The sequence below is a fragment of the Tachyglossus aculeatus genome, chromosome 2, assembly GCF_015852505.1.
Source record: "Tachyglossus aculeatus isolate mTacAcu1 chromosome 2, mTacAcu1.pri, whole genome shotgun sequence".
NCBI lineage: Eukaryota > Metazoa > Chordata > Mammalia > Monotremata > Tachyglossidae > Tachyglossus > Tachyglossus aculeatus.
Genome location: NC_052067.1, coordinates 9,328,845 through 9,354,879, shown reverse-complemented (window position 1 = coordinate 9,354,879; position 26,035 = coordinate 9,328,845). Strand labels below are relative to the sequence as shown.

The 26,035-nt window shown below is 44.2% G+C and overlaps 1 protein-coding gene across 1 annotated transcript in view; it reads right to left on the bottom strand.

Annotated features, from left to right (window-relative positions):
* The window catches only part of TSPAN13 (tetraspanin 13), a 49,167-nt gene extending 23,828 nt beyond the window's left edge, over positions 1–25,339 (bottom strand). The window contains exon 1 of the mRNA XM_038741758.1: positions 25,113–25,339. Coding sequence (XP_038597686.1) covers positions 25,113–25,175 — 63 coding nt within the window. The 5' untranslated portion in view covers positions 25,176–25,339. The remainder of the gene's footprint in view (positions 1–25,112) is intronic.
* Positions 25,340–26,035: the final 696 nt, after the last annotated feature.

Sequence of the window (26,035 nt, the reverse complement as noted above, 5' to 3'; positions counted from 1 at the left end):
TGGAATCAATGGTATTTATTGAGCTCTTACTGCGTGCAGAGCACTGCACTAAGCACTTGGGAGAGTACAGTACCACACATCCCCTGCCCACAACGACCTTACAGTCTAGAGGGGGGAGCCATATATTCACAAAATTTACAAATATGTTCAAAAGTGCCATGAGTCTGAGGGTGGGAGGGAAATAAATGCAAATCAAATAAAGTCAAGCGCTCGATCGAATGTACATTTATAGACAAGAGCTGTGGGCTCCCAGACAGGAAAAGGCTGTGGCGTTTAGAACTGAAGCTCTGATTTTCAGTCGTCATGGAAACATGAGCCCCGAGGAGTTTGCAGGCAGACAGAAATGTGCTCAAACCACCCTGGACCAATACCTTTCCATCAGCCAAGCAACACAGTGCAAGAAGCGGCCTCAACACGAACAGGCAGCAAGGAGGATTTGAAGAGAGTCGGGGAATAACCTAAAAATACAATGAGAAGGATATATTCTGTCCTATCTAGCCATTCCTGTTGTTCGAGCTGGCCATATCTGCAGCCTGTTCACGCCATACCTCTCAGCTAGTGGAATGCAGAGGAAATCATTGCCCTAATCTGGATGAGCCAAGAGACTACAGGCATTGTGGGTTGACCAGTCAATGCCATTTAGTGTAAGCTTATTATGTGCGCAGCACTGTACTAAGCACTGGGAAAGCACAACAGAGTTGGTAGACCCAGCCCCTGTGCTAAGTACAGGGCTTTGCCCACAGTAAGCGGTCAATAAAGACGACTGAATGAATGAATGCCCACAAGGAACTTGGGGAAGACACATTGTCAACTTGTACTTCCCAAGCGCTTAGTACAGTGCTCTGCACACAGTAAGCGCTCAATAAATATGATTGATTGATTTTATTTGTACATATTTATTCTATTTATTTTATTTTGTTAATATGCTTTGTTTTGTTCTGTCTCCCCCTTCTAGACTGTGAGCCCACTGTTGGGTAGGGACCGTCTCTATATGTTGCCAACTTGTACTTCCCAAGCACTTAGTACAGTGCTCTGCACACAGTAAGTGCTCAATAAATACGATTGAATGAATGAATGAATATATTATGAGGCTGATAGTAGGATCAGTACTTATTTATTTATTCTAGACTGCAAGCTCACTAAGGGGAGGGACTGTGTCTTCTAATTCTGTTATATTGTACTCTCCCAAGTGCTTAATACAATGCTCTGCATATAGCAAGCACTCAATACCACTGATTCAATACCCACTTGGGGCAAGGCAACATGGCATAATAATAATAATTGTGGTATTTGTTAAGCGCTTACTATGTGCCAGGCATTGTCCTAAGCACGGGGGTGGATACAAGCAATCAGATTGGACACAGTACTTGTCCCTCACAAGACTCGCAGTCTTAATCCCCATTTTACGGATGAGGTAGCTGAGGCCCAGAGAAGTTAAGTCACTTGCCCAAGACCACACAGCAAACAAGTGGCAGAGTTAGGATTAGAACCCATGACCATCTGATTCCATCTGATGCCTGTGCTCTATCCACTATGCAATCTCCTTCCCTCATGGTTAGAGCATAGGCCTGGGAGTTGGTCATGGGTGCTAATCCAGAGACCGCCACTTGTCTGCTGTGTGACTTTGGGCAAGTCACTTAACTTCTCTGTGCCTCAGTTACCTCATTCTGTAAAATGGGATTAAAACGGTGAGCCCCACGTGGGACAACCTGATTACCTTGTATTCATTCATTCAGTCATATTTATTGAGTGCTTACTGTGTGCAGAGACTGTACTAAGCACTTGGAAAGTACAATTCAGCAACAGATAGAGACGATCCCTACCCAACAACGGGCTCATAGTCTAGAAGGGGGAGACAGACAACAAAACAAAACAAGTAGACAGGCATCAATACCAACAAAATAGATAAATAGAATTATACACATCATTAATAAAATAGAGTAATAAATATGTATAAATATGTACAAGTGCTGTGGGGCAGGGAAGGGAGTAAAGCAAAAGGAGGGAAGGAGCAGAGAAAAGGGGGCTCAGTCTGGGAAGGCCTTCTGGAGGAGACGAGCTCTCAGTAGGGATTCGAAGTGGGGAAGAGAGCTACTTTGGCGGATGCGAGGAGGGAGGGCATTCCAGGCCAGGGGAAGGATATGGGCCAGGGGTCGACAGCGGGAAAGGCGAGAACGAGGCATGGTGAGGAGGTTAGCAGCGGCAGAGGAGCGGAGGGTGCAGGCTGGGCTGGAGAAGGAGAGAAGGGAGGTGAGGTAGGAGGGGGGCGAGCTGATGGAGAGCCTTGAAGCCGAGAGTGAGGAGTTTTTGCTCGATTCGTAGGTTGACAGGCAGCCACTGGAGATTTTTGAGGAGGGGAGTGACATGCCCAGAGCGTTTCTATAGAAAGATAATCTGGGCAGCAGAATGAAGTATAGACTGAAGCGGGGAGAGACAGGAGGATGGGAGATCAGAGAGGAGGCTGATGCAGTAATCCAGTGGGGATAGGATGAGAGACTGTACCAAGGTAGCGGTTTGGATGGAGAGGAAAAGGCAGATCTTGTGAAGGTAAGACCGGCAGGTTTTGGTGACGGATTGGATGTGTAGGGTGAATGAGAGAACGGAGTCAAGGATGACACCAAGTTTGCGGGCTTGTGAGATGAGAAGGATGGCAGTACCCTCCACAGTGACGGAAATCTACCCCAGCGCTTAGAACAGTGCTTAGCACATAGTACGTGCTTAACAGATATCATCATTATTCTTCCATCCAGGTTTCCCCCCTAACCCTCCTTCCTTTCCTCCTCCAAGTTCTCTCCAGTTGGCTCTCTCTCCACATCCATCCTTAGGACCCTTAGACCAGTCACGTTGACTGCTAGCATCTAGTTGTCCTCCATTTTGAAGCCATTTAGGAACCCAGCACATCAGGACTTGGGGAGAACAGCAGGGAGATTGCCAGTTGACGTCCATATGGCACACCTCTGTTGATCCTTTCCATTACTGGGCCTGTTTGTTTGACAAAACCTGAGTCATGTTCACGTGGACAAGTCACTCAAGATTCATTTATCTCAGTTTCACTTTCCCTACAAAATACGTCTTACTTGGTCCCCACCCATATCATGAGGCTGGGGTTGGGGGTTCATGAATTCTCATCTTATAGAAGGCTTGCCTATCTTTGTCCTATAGTGCACAGGGATAGTGCATAGTGAATGTCTGGCATATAGTAGGTGCTTAATGCTATTATTATTATTATTATCATTATTAGATGGCCCGGGGCACTTCTGAGTTGTGTCCAAATAGTTTGGACAATAGTCCAATAGTTGTGTCCAATATCCCTATGGTGGGGATAATGGCATTGACTGAGCAATCACTGGGAGCAATTTGCAAAATCCTAAATATAAACCTATTATCTTGGCTCCTCTTCCTCCAGACCCCTCCCCACGACCTCCCTCCCCCCGCCCCAATATCCTTCCTACCCCTCAACTACTTCCTTCCCTGCTCCAGGATCACCAAGTCAGGTAAGGGGGTTAGGTTTCAGGAGTGATGGGACATCCCAGTTGTGGCTGCCTGGTTCTCTCAGATGGCAGGGAGGCCACACAGGGAGGCTCCGCCACTTGTCAGCTGTGCGACTTTGGGCAAGTCACTTAACTTCTCTGGGCCTCAGTTACCTCATCTGTAAAATGGGGATGAAGACTGTGAGCCCCCCGTGGGACAACCTGATCACCTTGTAACCTCCCCAGCACTTAGAAAAGTGCTTTGCACATAGTAAGTGCTTAATAAATGCCATTTAAAAAAAAAAAGCAGCAAGGCCTAGTGGAAAGATTTCTAGGTCTGGGAGTGAGGCTCGGTTCTCACCCAAGCCTCACCACTTCCCTGTTGTCTGACGTTGGGCAAATCATGTGCTTTCGTTTCGTCATGTGTAAAATGGGGATTCAGTGCCTCTTCTCCCTTCCCTCTGGACTGTGAATACTGCATAGGACTGGGATTGTGTCTGACCTGATGACCTTGTATCCACCCTAGTGTTCAGTACAGTGCTTGGCACATAGTAAGCAATTAAATATTATTATGATCTGGAATGGAAAGAGTTCTTGGCCAGGGCTTAAACATGACCATTTCCAGAAGCCTGAAAAGCGGCTGCCACAATCCTCAGGCAGAAAACACCCCAAACTATTTGGGCACAACTCAGAAATGCAGCGTTGGCTCAGTGGAAAGAGCATGGGCTTTGGAGTCAGAGGTCATGGGTTCAAATCCCAGCTCTGCCAATTGTCAGCTGTGTGACTCTGGGCAAGTCACTTGATTTCTCTGTGCCTCAGTTACTTCATTTGTAAAATGGGGATTAAGACTGTGAGCCCCACGTGGGACAACCTGGTCACCTTGTATCCTCTCCAGTGCTTAGAACAGTGCTTTGCACATAATAAGCGCTTAATACCATTATTATTATTCTTATTATTATTAAATGTCCCAGGCCATCCAATAATAATAATAATGGTATTTGTGAAGTACCTACTATATGCCAGGCACTGTATGAAGCGCTGGAGTAGATACAAAATAATCGGGTTGGACATAGTCCCTGTCCCTATAGGGCTCCCACTCTCAATCCCCATTTTACAGGTGCGTTAGCTGAGGCCCAGAGAAGTGAAGTGACTTGCCCTAGATCACACAGCAGACAAGTGGTAGAGTAAGGATTAGAACCAGGCCGTGCTCCTTCTCAGAGACGAGGGGGAACCCAGGAGGGGCCTGGAATATTGCAGGGGGGCAGGATGGATGGGGGATAGGGAGGCCTCTCAACCCCACCCTGAGGGTGGAGGAAATAACAGGCCGGGATACCAGTATGGGATGGCCCAACTCCAACATACCTGACTCCAGTAAACAACATTGCTTTGGACCCTTTGCCACGCTGGCTTTTTTTTATATGGCATTTGTTAAGTGTTTACTATGTGTCCAAGCACTTTTCTAAGGCACCTTCTTCAAGTAACTATGCTGGGATTCTGGGGCAGGGCAGTTGTGGCTTTTGGGTGGTTCTTAGAGAGACCCCGGTATGTTATCGATGGGGGGGATGGTCAGTTGGCGGCATCATAAGGGAGATGAAAGCAGGTCACCTTCTTCTAGTGTTTAATAGCACGGGAAGCATGAAACCATTTCAACACCGTATCAGGTATTTGGATGCCCTAAAGACATTCTTCATCCACAAGTGAGACCGCAAATATCACTTCAGCTGTGTCACCTGAAAATGCCAGGGACTGCAAACACTGGGAAGGGCACTCAACTGAAACAGTTCAGATTTCCTCATTTAAAGGGGCTCCAATTCTACACACATTTCTTTCTAGTTTAACCAAGGAGTTCCATAAGCCCAGCCCATTGGAAAGAGCCAGAGGACCTGGGTTCTAATCTCAGTTCTTCCACTTGCCTGCCGTGTGACTTCGCGCAAGTCACTTAACTTCTCTGTGCCTCAGTTTCTTCATCTGTAAAATACCTGTTCTCCCTTCCCCTTAGAATGGGAACCTCATGTGGGGCAAGAAACGTGTCCAACCTGATTAGGTTGTATGGATCCTGAACTTCATTCACTCAACTATATTTAATAATAATAATAATAATAATAATAATAATAATAATAATAATAATGCTGGTATTTGTTAAGTGCTTACTATGTGCAAAGCACTGTTCTAAGCGCTGGGGGGAATATAAGGTGATCAGGTTGTCCCACATGGGGCTCACAGTCTTAATTCCCATTTTTACAGATGAGGGAACTGAGGCACAGAGAAGTGAAGTGACTCACCCAAAGTAACAGAGCAGACAAGTGGCGGGGCCGGGATTAGAACGCACGACCTCTGACTCCCCTGCCCAAGCTCTTTCCACTAAGCCACATTACTGAGCGCTTACTGTGAGCAGAACACTCTACTAAGCGCTTGGAAAGTACAATTCAGCAATAAAGAGAGACAATCCCTGCTCACAATGGGCTTACAGTCTAGTGGGGGGGAGACAGACATCAAAACAAGGCTCATAATAATTGATTAATATCACAATTATTATTATTATATGAACCTATTTATATTAAAAAAATTCACACCAGATTAAAATCTCTAAAAAACAGAACTGAAGTGGAAGAACTTTGGAAAAAAAAAAACAAACATCTGTTCAATGACACTAATCAACCTGGCTTCCTCTCACAACTTCCTGCTTTCTTTCCAAAACCCTCATCATCAACTGGGGTTTGAAGCTGTCCACTTCTTCACCGCAGTGGGAGCGAGCTAATACCTTGTCAGTATCATCCCAATCAGGCTAATGATAGTGGGATGGAAAGAGACTTTGCTTTATTAATTCCTATTGAAAGATCCTGCTCATTTTTTTAATGGCATTTTTTAAGCGCTGACTTTGTTCCAGGCACTGTATTAAGCGCTGGGATAGAGTCAAGGTAATCAGGTTGAACACAGCCCATGTCCCACGTGGGGCTCACAGTTTTGCAGTTGAGGTAACTGAGGCACAGAGAAGTGATGTGACTTGCCCAAAGTCCCACAGCAGACAAGTGGTGGATACAGGATGAGAATCCAGGTCCTCTGGACTCCCAAGTCTGAACTCTTTCCATTACACCACGCTGCTTCTCGGAGCTGCTGATGTTCTTAGTCATCTGTCATTGTTTTTGGAATTAATTATGGTATTTGTTGAGCGCTTACAGTGTCAAGCACTGTTCTAAGAGTTAGGGGAGATGCAAGTGAATCAGGTTGGATACAGTCCCTGCCCTACATGGAACTCACGCTCTAAGAGGGAGGGAGAGAGAACTTGTATTGAGAAGCAGCATGGCCTAATTCATCTGTAAAATGGGGGTTAAGACTGTGAGCCCCACATAAGTAATAATGGCATTTATTAAACACTTACTATCTGCAAAGCACTGTTCTAAGTGCTGGGGAGGTTACAAGGTGATCAGATTGTCCCATGGGGGGCTCACAGCCTTAATCCCCAATTTACAGATGAGGTAACTGAGGCCCAGAGAAGTTAAGTGAGCCCACTGCTAGACTGTGAGCCCACTGTTGGGTAGGGACCGTCTCTATATGTTGCCAACTTGTACTTCCCAAGCGCTTAGTACAGTGCTCTGCACACAGTAAGCGCTCAATAAATACAACTGAATGAATGAATTAAATGAGTTGCCCAAAGTCACACAGCTGACAAGTGGCAGAGCTGGGATTTGAACATGGGACAACCTGATCACCTTATATCCTCCCCAGCGCTTAGAACAGTGCTTTGCACATAGTAAGCGTTTAACAAATGCCATTATTATTATTATTATTATTATTATTATTATTATTAGTGGATAGACCATGGGCCTGGGAGTCAGAGGAGGTGGGTTCTAATCCTGGCTCCCCCACATGTCTGCAGTGTGACCTTGGGCAAGTCACTTCACTTCCCTAGGCCTCAGTTACCTCATCTGTAAAATGGGGATTAAGGCTGTGAGCCCTATCTGGGACAGAGCCTGTGTCCTACCTAATTATCTTGTATCTACTCCAGCGCTTAGAACAGTGGTATGGCACATAAGTGCTTAATAAGTACCACGATAATTCTTATTATTACTTCTGAACTTGTGAGGTTATGAAAATATGTTTCTTTGCAATTTAAAACAACGAGCCATTTTGAAAAAGGAAAAATGGAAGCACGCACCAGCATTTTCTAACACAGGGAAAGTCTGCAATAAAAGCACCAAATAGAAACCTCAGTTGAGAGAGGCAGTGTGGTCTAGTGGATAGAACACAGGCTTGGGAGTCGGAAGGACCTGGGTTCTAATCCTGGCTCTCCCACTTGTCTGTTGGGTGACCTTGGGCAAGTCACTTCCCTGTGCCTCAGTCACCTCACCTGTAAAATGGGGATAAAGACTATGAGCCCCCGTGGAACATGGACTGTGTCCATGTTAGCTTTTATCTATCCCAGCACATAGTATGCTGCCTTGCACATAATAAGCACTTAAATACCATAAAAAGTATGTGAGAATAATGCTGGCATTGAAGGGTACGCAAGTAAAAAAAAATGCAACCCAAGAGTAGTCCACAAGATCTATCATTCTTCATTTGCTTCCATCTGGTGGATTGTCAGTTATCAGGAAGTGCTTAGTACAGTGCTCTGCACACAATAAGTGCTCAATAAATACGACTGAATGAATGAATAAGACTCTGATAAACAGCATTCTACTCTCACATAGGACCTGGATTACATAAATGAGTAAAATCATTTTATATCTGATCTTTAGGGGTCTTCACAAATCACAAAGGCCAGAACAAATAGAGGTGCATTAAAAAAAAAAAAAGAGAAAATAGCTCCAACCCTGTCTATTCCAGCAGTTTCCCAAAGTAGCCTTATCAACTGAAATTTTTATCAGTTATGAAACTCATAAAGTTTAGGAATAAATTCCAAATAATACAGAAGGTGGGAGTAGAGGTTATCTATTTGATGAACAGGAAGAGTTTGGTTCAAAAACCCATAAGGCAACATACTTGGCTAAGCTTCATTTACCGAACACCTAGTGGGTGCAAAGCACAACTCTCACCCATGTACTTTCCCGGGTTTAGTACAGTGCTTTACACGTAGCAAGTGTTTAAAATGACTATTTACTACTCGAATTGTGCACTTTCATACATCCTTTAAACCTCTGAGGAAAGATAAGGACCTTAAATTCCCTGGTTACAAAGTCAATCAATTTCAACAAACATCTTGGGGAAATGGAGGAAAATATCCAGAAACTCTTTTTAATAATGATGGCATTTGTTAGGGGCTTACTATGTGCAAAACACTGTTCTAAGTGCTGGGAAGGATACAAGGTGATCACGTTGTCCCATGTGAGGCTCACAGTCTTATTCCCCATTTTACAGATGAGGTAACTGAGGCACAGAGAAGTTAAGTGACTTGCCCAAAGTCACACAGCTGACAGTTGGCAGAGCCGGGATTTGAACCCATGACCTCTGACTCCCAAGCCCGAGGTCTTTCCACTGAGCCAAGCTGCTTCTCTCTTATGGCTATTCCCCCATAATTAGTCTGGAAGAAGACTTAAATCAAGTTTTGCAAACATATAACTCATTATAGGCAGGGAATGTGTCTGCTAATTCTCATCTTGCACTCTCCTAATATAGTGCAGTGCACGTAGTAAGTGCTCAAGAAAAAGCATGGTTGACATAGCACCTGAGCCAAAGGTTAATCAGAGCCTTTTCTAGGGCTGTAATCAATAGAAATCAATCATATTTTTGAGTGCTTACTGTGTGCACAGCACTGTACTAAGCATTTGGGAGAGTACAATATAACAGACACATTCCCTGTCCACATTAAGCTTACAGTCTAGATGGGGAGACAGACATTAATGAAGATAAATAAAATTACAGATATGTACATAAATGTTGTGGGGCTGGAATGGGGGATGAATGAAGGGAGCAAGTCAAGGTGAAGCAGAAGGGAACAGCGGAAGAGGAAAGGAGGATTTAGTCAGGGAAGGCCTCTTGGAGGAGATGTGCCTTCGATTCCCCTCCCCACAGCACCTGTATATATGTTTGTACAGATTTATTACTCTATTTTACGTGTACATAGTTACTATTCTATTTATTTTATTTTTTTAATATGTTTTGTTTTATGTCTGTCTCCCCCTTCTAGACTGTGAGCCCGCTGTTGGTTAGGGGCCGTCTCCATATGTTGCCAACTTGTACTTCCCAAGCACTTAGTACAGAGCTCTGCACACAGTAAGCGCTCAATAAATACAACTGAATGAATGATAAGGCTTCCAAGGTGGGGAGAGTCATTGTCTGTCGGATATGAAGGGGGAAGGGTATTCCGAATATAGGCAGGACATGGATGAGATAGACAAGATTGAGATACAGCGAGTAGGACGTTATTAAAGAAGCAAAGCGTGAGGGCTGGGTTGTAGTAAAGGCAGCGAGGTGAGTTAGGAGGGGGCAAGGGAGTTGAGGTCTTTGAAATCGACGGTAAGACGTTTCTGTTTGATGCAGAGGTGGATGGGTAACTACTGGAGGTTCTTGAGGAGTGGGGAAACATGGACTGAATGTTTTTGCAGAAAAATGATCCAGGCAGCAGAGTGAAGGATAGACTGGACTGGGGAGAGACAGGAGGCAGGGAGGCTGATACAGTAATCCAGGTGGGATAGGATCTGTCGGTGCCGCTGGACTCAGCTCTCCGAAGTCCACAGGGAACAAGGAAATGTAAACTCTCCCAGGTGGGAGTGGTCCTTGGGCACCTGTGATGAGAGACTTCTCCCTGCCCTTTAACCTCACAGATAGCACGGGGTGGCAGCACCATTAGTGGGCCATCACCATATGCCCTGAGAATTATCTGGGAGGAACTAGGATTGGCTTTGATTTTAGTTGGGCCAAGTGAGGTGATTGGTCAGAACTGGTGGCAGCACCATTAGTGGGGCATCACCATATGCCGTGCGAATTATCTGGGAGGAACTAGGATTGGCTTTGATTTTAGCTGGGCCAAGTGCGGGGATTGGTCAGAACTGGGACTTCCCAGTTCTAACTACAAATTACGGTCAGGAAGAACAAAATCTCTAGAAAGTACCCATGTCTTAGGTGTCCAGCTTTCTACTTTGAACATTTTATTTACTCATGGAATACGATAATAATCATGATGATATTTGTTAAGCACTTACTACATGTCAAACGCTAGGGTAGATACAAGATAACCAGATTCATTTCAATCCCTGTCCCAGATGAACCTCACAGTCTAGGAGGGAGGGTGAACAGGTATTTTACCCCCATTTTACAGATGAAGAAAGCGAGGAACTAGGCAGTTGAGACTTTTCCAAAGTCACACAGTGTGCCAGTTGGAGAGGAAGGATTAGAACTTGGGTCTCCTGACTCTCAATCTCTTACCACATTCCATGCTGGGTCCCCATTTTTTATTTTGAGACTTTGGAGCTGGGATGATTAGACACTCCAATTCTGTAGGTTTATCCAATCTTTGTCATTTTCCAGGTTTCCCAAGAGAGTAGTTGAAATGTTCAATCTGTTTCTCTCATACAAAATTTTAGTCACAGAGATACTCACTAAATTAATCCTAGTTTAGCTTTACTTGGTTTGAATCCCACAATCCTGGGCGAGAGGATTAGATTCCCAAGATTCTGAAGTCTCCGGTCTTAACTGCAAAGGGCTAGGCAAAAATCTATAAAGTTCTCTTGCCGCATCTCATTGTGTGTTCCAACCTTTTTCATTCTTTGAAACCTGTCCCCATTTTATTTTATTTTTTGCTTTGGAGCTTGGACTAAAATGATGCCAAAGAATGAGGTAGTATAAAGACTGAGCTTATTGTGTTCGGATTATTCAAATATTTGATCTGGCTTCAAGGAGACTGCTTAGTTTGGCCACAACCTTCACCAAATTTGATCATTCAGAAAGCACTTGCAGGACAGAGTGGATTATGGATGTACATTATGTACCAAGAAAATCTTGCAACTCAGATTTTATGGATAGAAAACATCCTGTGAATCTTTCCTAAATTCTGGTATTGTGGGAAGTTTAAGAGAAGAGAGTCAACTAACTTACTTATTGACTACCGAGTAAGGAAAAGTTGCCTCAGAGGAATCTTTTCACCATACTGAACGTTCTCTCCCGAAGCCTCCTCTCCACAGTGTTTTAGTTTGAATTTAAAGCTGTTGCATTGTAAGGAACCCAAAATATAAGCACACTGCTTCTACATCCCTGAACTGCTTGGGTTCGTGTGGTGAGTGGCAGAGATCCACTAGAGGAGCATAGATTAAAAATAATAATAATAATAATAATGGCATTTATTAAGCACTTACTATGTGCAAAGCACTGTTCTAAGCGCTGGGGAGGGTACAAGGTGATCAGGTTGTCCTATGGGGGGCTCACAAAAAAAGACCTAGTATTAGAAAATGACATTTTATAAGTTATTTTCGGGAAGATTTTTTTTCCATTCATTCTCCAGTTCTACGGAAGAGATTTCATTGCACTACTTTGTAATAAGTGATGCCCTGCTTGTTCCTCCCCTTCCAACAAAAGCCCTAAATACTAATGGGAGGAAAAGTTAGAAGGTTGCTTGCTCTATCTCTCTCTCTCAAGGTTAGAGTCACACTGCCTGAAGTCCCTAAACTTTCCTGCTAAAAATAGCTATAGATCTATTATTATTGTTGCTGCTATTATTATTATGTTAAGTGCTCACCATGTGCTAAGCACTGTACTAAAAACTGGGTTAGAGACAAAACAATAAGATCAGACACATTCCCTGTCCCGCATGGGCTCACAATCAAAGTTGGAGAGAGAACAGGTATTATCCATATATTTTATCTACACCTTCCTTCAGAAACCAATTGGTATTTCTGACCTCCCAATTTTCTGGGGTAATAAATTTCATATGCTTTTTACCCACTTGGGTGTGGTATTTAATGGCCAGACGTTTTTAATCTCTCAGAATTATCCCAAAGGGGGCATAGTATTTACCACAAAGTAAAACTGATGAAATGCTTGGCTATTCAGCTGAAGAGAAATACAGAGCATCTCCATATTCAGGTCTCCCAGCTTTAAGTGTTCAAACTGGTCATTATTTTCAACACCTGGCTCTTCTTGTCTCAAAATATTTTAACGTTCATTGGGAATAAAAATGCTATAGGAGATGGGGGGAAAATACACAATTTAAGATCCACATGCAAATACCTCAAGATATGATCCTCGTATTTAGCATGTAAGTACAGGTATGTTGTGCTTATGACGACTTGACACCTGTCCACATGTTTGGTTTGCTGTCTGTCTTCCCCTTCTAGACTCTGAGCCCACTGTTGGGTAGGGACCGTCTCTATATGTTGCCAACTTGTACTTCCCAAGCGCTTAGTACTGTGCTCTGCACACAGTAAGCACTCAATAAATACAATTGAATGAATGAATACAACCCTCTTTCTGACTGTTATTCAAACACTGGGCTTTACACACACACACACACACACACACACACCACCACCCCCCCCTTCCCCTTAGGAAGGCTTCACTGGTGGTGGTGTCATCTTCCAATACAGAGGACATTTATATACTACATGCTTAAATAAATCTAAAGAGATTTCTGACTTTCAGAGTTCAAATTTACTTTCAGAAGTGAAGGCAGCCCATTTGCAAAAAGCAAGAACAGAAGCTAAGAAATCTCCTATAGATTCAGTTAAAGTCTTTGGAATTATTTATGATGACCATATAATAAAATAAAATGAATATCGGAATAAACCTCTGGCTTGGTAAAGGGTTGATCTGTTTTTTCCCACCAGACATTTGGGTAGAGTTGGGAACATCTGCCCTCTAGGCTGAATCTGGCATCCTCAGCAACTTCACGCTTCCCATGCCATTAAACACTAGAAGGTGACCTGCTTTCAAGTCCCTTATGTGGCCGACAAACGACCCCCAATGATAATTCATTCATTCATTCAATCAATCGTATTTATGGACCGCTTACTGTGTGCAGAGCACTGTACTAAGCACTTGGGAAGTACAAGTTGGCAACATGTAGAGACGGTCCCTACCCAACAACAGGCTCAGTCTAGAAGGGGGATAATATACCAGGGTCTCCCTAAATCCCCCCAAAAGCCACAATTCCCCTGCCCCAGAATCCCAGCGCAGTTACTTGAAGAATATGCCTCAGAACAGTGCTTGACATGTAGTAAGCGCTAAGCAAATGCCATGCCCAAAGCTAAAGCCTCCAACCCTAAAATTTGAGTGGTGAAATGGGGACAAGCAATTCAGGGCAGATGGGAGCAAGAAGAGATTATAGGCCTCTTATCTTATTTGAGCATTTTATCCCCAATCTCCTTGTTTTGGGACTTGCTGGAAAATACAATGGGCCAGATTAGTCTCCCCTCTCCACAGATAAAAAGACAGCCACTGCCTAACCCGGGGCCTCAGACTCCCTCACTCACAAATACTGATTGAGAAGCAGCGTGGTTTAGTGGAAAGAGCCCGGGTTTAGGATTTAGAGGTCATGGGTTCTAATCCCACCCCTGCCACTTGTCAGCTGTGTGACTTTGGGCCAGTCACTTAACTTCTCTGGGCCTCAGTTCCCTAATCTGTCAAATGGGGATGAAGACTGTGAGCCCCACGTGGGACAACCTGATTACCTTGTATCTATCCCAGTGCTTAGAACAGCGCTTGGCATGTAGTAAGTGCTTAACAAAAACCATTATTATTATTATTATTAATAAATACTGCCTCTGCTTTGGTGACACACATTCAGGGACAGAGACTAATTGGCTGAGGACAAAGTTAGTTACAGCCATTTTGGTTCAGGGTATCTCAACTGTGAGCCCGTTGTTGGGTAAGGACTGTCTCTATATGTTGCCGATTTGTACTTCTCAAGCGCTTAGTACAGTGCTCTGCACAGAGTAAGTGCTCAATAAATACGATTGAATGAATGAGAATCTGCTAAATTATTGAGAAGCAGCATGATCTAGTGGAAAGAAAATGGGCCTGACAGTCAGAGAGGCTGGGTTCTAATCCCACCTCTGCTTGCTGTGTGACCTTGGACAAATCACAATTTCTCCATGCCTCAGTTTTCTCAACTGTAGAATTCATTCATTCAATCGTATTTATTGAGCGCTTACTGTGTGCAGAGCACTGTACTAAGCGCTTGGGAAGTACAAGTTGGCAACACAGTAGAATGGGAATTCACTATCTGTTCTCCCTTCTACTTAGAAGACTTGAGCCCCTCCGGGGCAGAATAAACTCATATCTACCCCAGCGCTTAGAAGAACACTTGACACACAGTAAGTGCTTAATAGCAATAATAATAAATGTGTAAATCTCTATGGACAGGATCAGCTCTTCTACTGCATTCTCTCAGGTGCTCAGTACGGTGCTCTGCTCAAATCGTTTGACTGATTGATTATCAAAGTTTTTTTTTTTTTCCCCATTCCTTCTGTTTCTACACTGCTGCCTGCTATGCTCAGTCTTGGAAAAACCTCCCAGGAATTCTCAACCCGGAATTACTACCAGACAGTGGCTCTTGTGACATCTGACCCTGGCATATCCATCTCTTAGTTCAGGTCAAGGCTGAATGGGTCTGAATAAGAATTAGATTCCCCCTCCCTCTCCAGCTGCAGGTTCATTTCTAAATTGATGGTGGAGGCAGGCTAGCAATTAAAGTACAAATTCAGGTGTCTACTTGACTTTACCAAACACAGCTTCGTCCTTAACCCATTTTTGCCCCACACCTTCCAATAATAAAACCCACTATCTAAATTTTTTTTAAAAAATCTAAATAAATAACAGTCTTAGGTCTGTGATGGAATGAATTCCCCACCTTGTGGGTTTGACTGTGACCACTTATGGACCATAAAAATTGGAGACCCCATTCGGGGTCTTTCATCAATTCATATGGTTTAATCTGGGACATAATTCGAAAGCCGTTTGCCGGTTGACTGGATTCCCCATTAAAATAAAACATGCAAAAAAATCTGGGACTGGTTAATTCAAGATCCCTTGCCATTTGAATGGATAATCACTATGTACAGATCCAAACAAAACGAGTAGACTTCACATTCATTCTGTTGCTTTTTTGCCTCCCTCTTTCCACACGCCCCTAAAACGGAACAGATCATGAAAGGAAACAAGGCTTAAATATGGCTTACGGGCTACTTTACAGATATCTCGTTCATCCATCTACATGCATTCGCCTATTCAAAGACGATGCGGCTGATGGATTCTATTTCTGCGCGTGCCTGGAGCCAAAAGCCAATCTCACACTGCGCAGGCAGACATCTCTACAAGCCACCCTTCTCTAGCTCAGGAAACAAACCCAGAGAGTAAACCAATCATACATTAATGGGCAAGAGGCAAATCCCGGGCAGATAAAAAAACTAGAACTCGGCAGTACACTGGGATCTTAGGCCAGCGCTAGAATGGCTTCCCTATCAACTGAAATCATTACCGGCCGAACAGATCAGCGTTCGCTTTATGCACGATAAGCACAACTGAAGTAGACAAAGGTGGATTTTGTGCCGAAACAATACACGTGGCTCTAGCGTCAAGAGGTCAGTCTCCTCCTGTGGTTGACTCTCCCCGAAAGGAAAAAGAAAGGAGCGTATAATTGGTAACCAAGCTAATTACAGCAGATGCACCTGATTGGCAGGAAAGGGTCAACATATTGCTCTGGCCTCAAAGTCCGGCTGATAATAATAATAATAATGGTGGTATCTAAGCGCTTACTATGTGCAAAGCACTGTTCTAAGCGCTGGGGGGGAAACAAGGTGATCAGGTTGTCCCACTTGGGGCTCACAGTCTTAATCCCCATTTTACAGATGAGGTAACCGAGGCACAGAGAAGTGACTTGCCCAAGGTCACACAGCTGACAAGTGGCGGAGCCGGGATTCGAACCCATGACCTCTGATTCCCAAGCCCGCGCTCTTTCCACTGAGCCACGCTGCTTCTACTGCTGATGGCTCTTGGTTGTGTTAAAATATGAGCCCGACAATTGCTCTGTGATGACCAGCTCCTTTTCTGCTGATGGTGGATACCGGCTGCACCAGAAAGCTTGGCCCCAATGTTTGGGGTTTCTTTTTATGTTATTTGTTAAACGCTTATAATGTGACAGGTACTGTATTTATTCATTCAGTCAGTCGCACTTATTGAGTGCTTACTGTGTGCAGAGCACTGTACTAAGCACTTGGAAAGTATAATACAGAAATAAAGAGACAATCCCTGCCCACAAAGGTTTATAGTCTAAAGGAGGGCGGGGAGACAGAGATTAATACAAGTAAACAGGCATCAATATAAATAAATAGAATTATATAAGTATACTATATATATATGTGTGCTGTGGGGTGGGGAGAAGGGGGAAGAGCAAAGGGAGTGAGTCAGGGTGATGTGGAAGGGAGGGGGAGCTGAGGAAAAGTGGGACAGTCTGGGAAGGCTTCTTGGAGGAGGTGCACTGGGGTAGCTACAAGATTGGACACAGTCCTGTCCCTTATAGGGCTCCCAGTCTTAATCCCCCTTTTCCAGATGCGGAGACAGAGGCCCAGAGAAGTGAAATGACTAGCCCAAGGTCACACAACAGAAAAAGGAGGAGCCAGGATGAGGTGGCTTAGAGGCAAGAACATGGATTTGGGAGTCAAATGTTGGGGGCTCCAATCCCGGCTCCGCTACTCGTCAGCTGTGTGACCTTGGGCAAGTCGTTTCACTTCTCAGGGCCTCAGCTCCCTCATCTGTAAAATGAGGATTGAGACTGGGAGTCCCACGTGGAACAACCTGACCACCCTGGATCCCAGCTCTGCCAACTGTCAGCTGTGTGACTTTGGGCAAGTCACTTAACTTCTCTGTGCTTCAGTTCCCTCAGCTGTAAAATGGGGATTAAGACCGTGGGACAACCTGATCACCTTGCAACCTCCCCAGCGCTTAGAACAGTGCTTTGCACATAGTAAGCGCTTAATAAATGCCCTCATTATTATTTCATTCATCCATTCAATCGAATTTACTGAGCGCTTACTGTGTGTAGAGCACTGTACTAAGCGCTTGGGAGAGTACAAATCAGCAACATATAGAGACGGTCCCAACCCAACAACGAGCTCACAGTCTAGAAAGGGGGGGGAATCTACCCTGGCGCTTAGAACAGTGCTTGGCACATAGTAAGCGCTTAACAAATACCATCATTATTAGCTTGTATCTACCCCAGTGCTTAGAACAGTGCTTGGCACATTATAAGCGCCTAACGAATATCATTATTATTAGCTTGTATCTACTGCAGCACTTAGAACAGTGCTTGGCACATTATAAACGCTTAACGATTATCATTATTATTAGTTTGTAACTACTGCAGCGCTTAGAACAGTGCTTGGCACATTATAAGCACTTAACAAATATCATTATTAGCTTGTATCTACCTCAGAGCTTAAAACAGTGCTTCGCACATTATAAGCACTTAACAAATATCATTATTATTAGCTTGTATCTACCTCAGCGCTTAGAACAGCACTTGGCACATTATAAGCACTTAACGAATATCATTATTATTAGCTCATATTTACCGCAGCACTTAGAACAGTGTTTGGCACATTATAAGCACTTAAATATTATTATTAGCTTGTATCTACCTCAGCGCTTAGAACAGCACTTGGCACATTATAAGCGCTTAACGAATATCACTATTATTAGCTTGTATTTACCGCAGCACTTAGAACAGCGCTTGGCACATTATAAGCGCTTAACGAATATCATTATTATTAGCTCGTATTTACCGCAGCACTTAGAACAGTGCTTGGCACATTATAAGCACTTAAATATTATTATTAGTTTGTATCTACCTCAGCGCTTAGAACAGCGCTTGGCACATTATAAGTGCTTAACAAATACCATTATTATTAGCTTGCATTTACCGTAGCGCTTAGAACAGTGCTTGGCACATTATAAGCATTTAAATATTATTATTAGCGTGTATCTACCTCAGCGCTTAGAACAGCGCTTGGCACATTATAAGCGCTTAACGAATATCATTATTATTAGCTTGTATTTACCGCAGCACTTAGAACAGTGCTTGGCACATTGTAAGCACTTAAATATTATTATTATTAGCTTGTATCTACCTCAGTGCTTAGAACAGCGCTTGGCACATTATAAGCGCTTAACGAATATCATTATTATTAGCTTGTATTTACCGCAGCACTTAGAACAGTGCTTGGCACATTGTAAGCACTTAAATATTATTATTAACTTGTATCTACCTCAGCACTTAGAACAGCACTTGGCACATTATAAGCGCTTAACGAGTATCATTATTATTAGCTTGTATTTACTGAAGCACTTAGAAGAGTGCTTGGCACATTATAATCACTTAAATATTATTTTTAGCGTGTACCTACCTCAGTGCTTAGAACAGCGCTTGGCACATTATAAGCGCTTAACGAGTATCATTACTATTAGCTTGTATTTACTGCAGCACTCAAAACAGCGCTTGGCACATTATAAGCACTTAACAAATATCATTATTATTAGCTTTAGGACAGTGCTTGGCACATTATAAGCACTTAGCAAATAGCATTATTATTAGCTTGTATCTACCTCATTGCTTAGAACAGCGCTTGGCACATTAAAAGCGCTTGACGAATATCATTATTATCAGCTTCAATGCTTGGCACATTATAAGCCCTTAACAAATACAATCATTATTAGCTTGTTTCTACCCCAGAGCTTAGAACAGTGCTTGGCACATTATAAGCACTTAAAGAATATTAATAATAATAATAATAATTATTATTATTATTCAGGGACCTGTCCCAGATGGCAGACAGCCTGGAGGGAGGTGTCCAGACGTGCGGAAAAAGGGGATGGAGGTGGGGAAGGGAGGATGATGATTCTTTCAATCGTACTTATTGGGCGCTTACTGTGTGCAGAGCACTGTACTAAGCGCTTGGGAGAGGACAAATCGGCAACAGAGGATGGTGGGAGGGCTGTGCAGGGGGGCTGATCCCGGGGGGCTCATTCGTTTTGATTGAGCACTGGCCTTATGCAGGACACTGTACTAGACGTGGGGGAAGGAGGATTGGACAATAATAATAATAATAATAATGGCATTTGTTAAGCGCTTACTATGTGCGAAGCACTGTTCTAAGCGCTGGAGCACTAGAGAGAATCCCCGGGCACCGGTGGGAGATCAATCAATCGTATTTATTAGTGTGCAGAGCACTGTACTAAGCACTTGGCGAGGAGGCGCTCAGCCTTTCACTCTTTCATAATAATAATAATAATAATAATAATGGCATTTTTAAGCGCTTACTGTGTGCAAATTACTGTTCTAAGCGCTGGGGTGATCATGTTGTCCCCCGTGGGACTCACAGTCTTCATCCCCATTTTACAGATGAGGGAACTGAGGCCCAGAGAATAAGAATAATAATAATGATGGCATTTGTTAAGTGCTTACTATGTGCCAAGCACTGGTCTAATCGCTGAGGGTGGATACAAGGTAATCAGCTTGTCCCACAGGGGGCTCACAGTCAATCAATCAATTGTACTTACTGAGCGCTTACTGTGTGCAGAGCACTGTACTAAGCGCTTGGAAAGTACAAGTTGGCAACATATAGAGACAGTCCCTACCCTACAGTCTTCATCCCCGTTTTACAGGTGAGGGAAGTGAGGACCAGAGAATAATAATAATAATAATAATGGCATTTGTTAAGCGCTTACTATGTGCTAGGCACTGTTCTAATCGGTGGGGGTGGATATAAGGTGATCAGGTTGTCCCACAGGGGGCTCCCAGTCTTCATCCCCATTTTACAGATGAAGGAACTGAGGACCAGAGAATAATAATAATGATGATGATGATGGCATTTGTTAAGCGTTTACTATGTGCCAAGCACTGTTCTAATCGGTGGGGGTGGATACAAGGTGGCTCCCAGTCTTCATCCCCATTTTACAGATGAGGGAACTGAGCCCAGAGAATAATAATGATGATGATGATGGCATTTGTTAAGTGCTGACTATGTGCCAAGCACTGTTCTAATCACTGGGGGTGGATCCAAGGTGATCAGGTTGTCCCACAGGGGGCTCCCAGTCTTCATCCCCATTTTACAGATGAGGGAACTGAGGCCCAGAGAATAATAACAATAATAATAATGATGGCATTTGTTAAGCGCTTACTACGTGCCAAGCACTGTTCTAATCGGTGGGGGTGGATACAAGATGATCAGGTTGTCCCACAGGGGGCTCCCAGCCTTCATCCCCATTTTACAGATGAGGGAACTGAGGACCAGAGAATAATAATAATAATGATGGTGGCATTTGTTAAGCGCTTACTACGTGCCAAGCACTGGTCTAATCGGTGGGGGTGGATCTAAGGTGATCAGGTTGTCCCACAGGTGGCTCCCAGTCTTCATCCCCATTTTACAGATGAGGGAACTGAGCCCAGAGAATAATAATAATGATGATGATGATGGCATTTGTTAAGCACCTACTATGTGCCAAGCACTGTTCTAATCGGTGGGGGTGGATACAAGGTGGCTCCCAGTCTTCATCCCCATTTTACTGATGAGGGAACTGAGGCCCAGAGAATAATAATAATAAAAATGATGGCATTTGTTAAGCGCTTACTACGTGCCAAGCACTGGTCTAATCGCTGGGGGTGGATACAAGGTAATCAGCTTGTCCCACAGGGGGCTTCCAGTCTTCATCCCCATTTTACAGATGAGGGAACTGAGGCCCAGAGAATAATAACAATAACAATAATGATGGCATTTGTTAAGCGCTTACTACGTGCCAAGCACTGTTCTAATCGGTGGGGGTGGATCCAAGGTGATCAGGTTGTCCCACAGGGGGCTCCCAGTCTTCATCCCCATTTTACAGATGAGGGAACTGAGGCCCAGAGAATAATAACAATAATAATAATGATGGCATTTGTTAAGCGCTTACTACGTGCCAAGCACTGTTCTAATCGGTGGGGGTGGATACAAGGTGATCAGGTTGTCCCACAGGCGGCTCCCAATCTTCATCCCCATTTTACAGATGAGGGAACTGAGGACCAAAGAATAATAATAATAATAATGACATTTGTTAAGCGCTTTAATATGTGCCAAGCACTGGTCTAATCGCTGGGGGTGGATACAAGGTGATGAGGTTGTCCCACAGGGGGCTCCCAGTCTTCATCCCCATTTTATAGATGAGGGAACTGAGGACCAGAGAATAATAATAATGATGATGATGGCATTTGTTAAGCGCTTACTACGTGCCAAGCACTGTTCTAATCGCTGGGGGTGGATACAAGGTGATCAGGTTGTCCCACAGGTGGCTCCCAATCTTCATCCCCATTTTACAGATGAGGGAACTGAGGCCCAGAGAATAATAATAATGATGATGATGGCATTTGTTAAGCGCCTACAATGTGCCAAGCACTGTTCTAAGCGCTGGTGGGGGGCTACAAGGTGATGAGATTGTCCCACGGGGGGCTCCCAGTCTTCATCCCCATTTTACAGATGAGGGAACTGAGGCCCAGAGAATAATAATATCAATGATGATGGCATTTGTTAAGCACCTACTATGTGCCAAGCACTGCTCTAAGCGCTGGGGGGGCTACAAGGCGATGAGGTTGTCCCACGGGGGGCTCCCAGCCTTCATCCCCATTTTCCAGATGAGGGAACGGAGGCTCAGAGAAGCGAAGTGACTTGCCCAAGGTCACCCAGCAGACATGCGGCGGAGGCGGGACTCGAACCCACGACCTCCGACTCCCGAGCCCCTCTGCTTCATGCATTCGGTCCTATTTCATTCAATTGTATGTATTGAGCGCTTATTGTGTGCAGAGCACTGTACTAAGCACTCTACTATTTAGTGGGCGCTTACTGTGTGCACAGCGCTGGGCTAAGAATAATAATGACGGCATCTGGTAAGCGCTTCCGATGTGCAAAGCACTGTTCTAAGCGCTCGGGAGGGGCCGATTGGGGCGGAGGGCGGGATGATTCTATGTATATATATGTTTGTACATATTTATTACTCTATTTATTTATTTTACTTGTACCTATCTATTCTATTTATTTTATTTTGTTAGTACGTTGGGTTTTGTTCTCTGTCTCCCCCTTTTCGACTGTGAGCCCACTGCTGGGTAGGGACCGTCTCTAGATGTTGCCAATTTGTACTCCCCAAGCGCTTAGTACAGTGCTCTGCACATAGTAAGCGCTCAATAAATATGATTGATGATGATGATATGTATATATGTTTGTACATATTTATTACTCTATTTATTTATTTTATTTGTACCTATCTATTCTATTTATTTTATTTTGTTAGTACGTTGGGTTTTGTTCTCTGTCTCCCCCTTTTCGACTGTGAGCCCACTGCTGGGTAGGGACTGTCTCTAGATGTTGCCAATTTGTACTCCCCAAGCGCTTAGTCCAGTGCTCTGCACATAGGAAGCGCTCAATAAATACGATTGATGATGATGATGATGATGATGATATGTATATGTTTGTACATATTTATTACTCTATTTATTTATTTATTTTATTTGTCCATATCTATTCTATTTATTTTATTTCGTTAGTACGTTGGGTTTTGTTCTCTGTCTCCCCCTTTTCGACTGTGAGCCCACTGCTGGGTAGGGACCGTCTCTAGATGTTGCCAATTTGTACTCCCCAAGCGCTTAGTCCAGTGCTCTGCACATAGGAAGCGCTCAATAAATACGATTGATGATGATGATGATGATGATGATGATATGTATATGTTTGTACATATTTATTACTCTATTTATTTATTTATTTATTTTATTTGTCCATATCTATTCTATTTATTTTATTTTGTTAGTACGTTGGGTTTTGTTTTCTGTCTCCCCCTTTTCGACTGTGAGCCCGCTGCTGGGTAGGGACCGTCTCTAGATGTTGCCAATTTGTACTCCCCAAGCGCTTAGTCCAGTGCTCTGCACAAAGGAAGCGCTCAATAAATATGATTGATGATGATGATGATGATATGTATATATGTTCGTACATATTTATTACTCTATTTATTTATTTTACTTGTACTTGTCTATTGTATTTATTTTATTTTGTTAGTACGTTGGGTTTTGTTCTCTGTCTCCCCCTTTTAGACTGTGAGCCCGCTGCTGGGTAGGGACTGTCTCTATGTGTTGCCAATTTGTACTCCCCAAGCGCTTAGTCCAGTGCTCTGCACATAGTAAGCGCTCAATAAATACGATTGATGATGATGATATGTATATATGTTTGTACATATTTATTACTCTATTTATTTATTTATTTTACTTGTCCATATCTATTCTATTTATTTTATTTCGTTAGTACGTTGGGTTTTGTTCTCTGTCTCCCCCTTTTCGACTGTGAGCCCACTGCTGGGTAGGGACCGTCTCTAGATGTTGCCAATTTGTACTCCCCAAGCGCTTAGTCCAGTGCTCTGCACATAGGAAGCGCTCAATAAATACGATTGATGATGATGATGATGATGATGATGATGATATGTATATGTTTGTACATATTTATTACTCTATTTATTTATTTATTTATTTTATTTGTCCATATCTATTCTATTTATTTTATTTTGTTAGTACGTTGGGTTTTGTTTTCTGTCTCCCCCTTTTCGACTGTGAGCCCGCTGCTGGGTAGGGACCGTCTCTAGATGTTGCCAATTTGTACTCCCCAAGCGCTTAGTCCAGTGCTCTGCACATAGGAAGCGCTCAATAAATATGATTGATGATGATGATGATGATATGTATATATGTTCGTACATATTTATTACTCTATTTATTTATTTTACTTGTACTTGTCTATTGTATTTATTTTATTTTGTTAGTACGTTGGGTTTTGTTCTCTGTCTCCCCCTTTTAGACTGTGAGCCCGCTGCTGGGTAGGGACTGTCTCTATGTGTTGCCAATTTGTACTCCCCAAGCGCTTAGTCCAGTGCTCTGCACATAGTAAGCGCTCAATAAATACGATTGATGATGATGATATGTATATATGTTTGTACATATTTATTACTCTATTTATTTATTTATTTTATTTGTCCATATCTATTCTATTTATTTTATTTTGTTAGTACGTTGGCTTGTGTTCTCCGTCTCCCCCTTTTCGACTGTGAGCCCACTGCTGGGTAGGGACTGTCTCTATGTGTTGCCAATTTGTACTCCCCAAGCGCTTAGTCCAGTGCTCTGCACATAGTAAGTGCTCAATAAATACGATTGATGATGATGATATGTATATATGTTTGTACATATTTATTACTCATTTATTTATGTATTTTACTTGTACCTATCTTTTCTATTTATTTTATTTTGTTAGTACGTTTGGTTTTGTTCTCTGTCTCCCCCTCTTAGACTGTGAACCCACTGTTGGGTAGGGACTGTCTCTATGTTGCCAATTTGTACTCCCCAAGCGCTTAGTCCAGTGCTCTGCACATAGTAAGCGCTCAATAAATACGATTGATGATGATATGTATATATGTTTGTACATATTTATTACTCTATTTATTTATTTATTTTACTTGTCCATATCTATTCTATTTATTTTATTTTGTTAGTACGTTGGGTTTTGTTCTCTGTCTCCCCCTTTTCGACTGTGAGCCCGCTGCTGGGTAGGGACCGTCTCTAGATGTTGCCAATTTGTACTCCCCAAGCGCTTAGCACAGTGCTCTGCACATAGTAAGCGCTCAATAAATACGATTGATGATGATGAAGATGATTCTCACCGTGTACAGCAAGTTGAGGGCGCAGAGGCAGTTCTTGGAGCAGGCAAACCCGCCGCACACCATCCTGGACGCTCGACGCGGACCAACAGCTGCGGGAGGAGGAGGAGGAGGAGGAGGAAGAAGAAGAGGAGGACGAGGAGGAGGAGGACGAGGAGGAGGAGGTGCCTGGTGCCTGGTGCCCGTCGCCTGCCCTGTGTGCCTGCGGTGCTCGGGGCGCGCTCAGGACCGCGGCCACCGCCGCCTCCGCAACCCCCTCGTCCCGCCTCCTGCCTCCTCCTCTTCCTCCTCCCCCTTCTCCCGCCGGGCCCCGCCCTCCCATTGGCCGCCCCGCCCCGCCGCGGGACCCCATTGGCCGCCGCCTGTTACAAAGGTGCAACATGCAAATCGCTGCGGCGACGCCCCCCGCCCCCCCCATTGGCCGCCCCGCCCCGCCGCGGGACCCCATTGGCCGCCGCCCGTTACAAAGGTGCAATATGCAAATATATGCGGTGACGTCACCGGCTCCGGGAGGCCGGGGGTGGGGTCTGCCTCTCTGGCCCCGCCCCCATCCTAGTGGCTGCCCCGCCGCGGGACCCCATTGGCCGCCGCCCGTTACAAAGGTGCAACATGCAAATCTCTGCGGTGACGCCCCCCGCCCCCCATTGGCCGCCCCGCCCCGCCGCGGGACCCCATTGGCCGCCGCCCGTTACAAAGGTGCAATATGCAAATATGTGCGGTGACGTCACCGGCTCCGGGAGGCAGGGGGTGGGGTCTGCTTTTATGGCCCCGCCCCCTACCCTAGTGGCTGCCCCGCCGCGGGACCCCATTGGCCCCCGCCCGTTACAAAGGTGCAACATGCAAATCGTTGCGGTGACGCCCCCCGCCCCCCCATTGGCCGCCCCGCCCCGCAGCGGGACCCCATTGGCCGCCGCCCGTTACAAAGG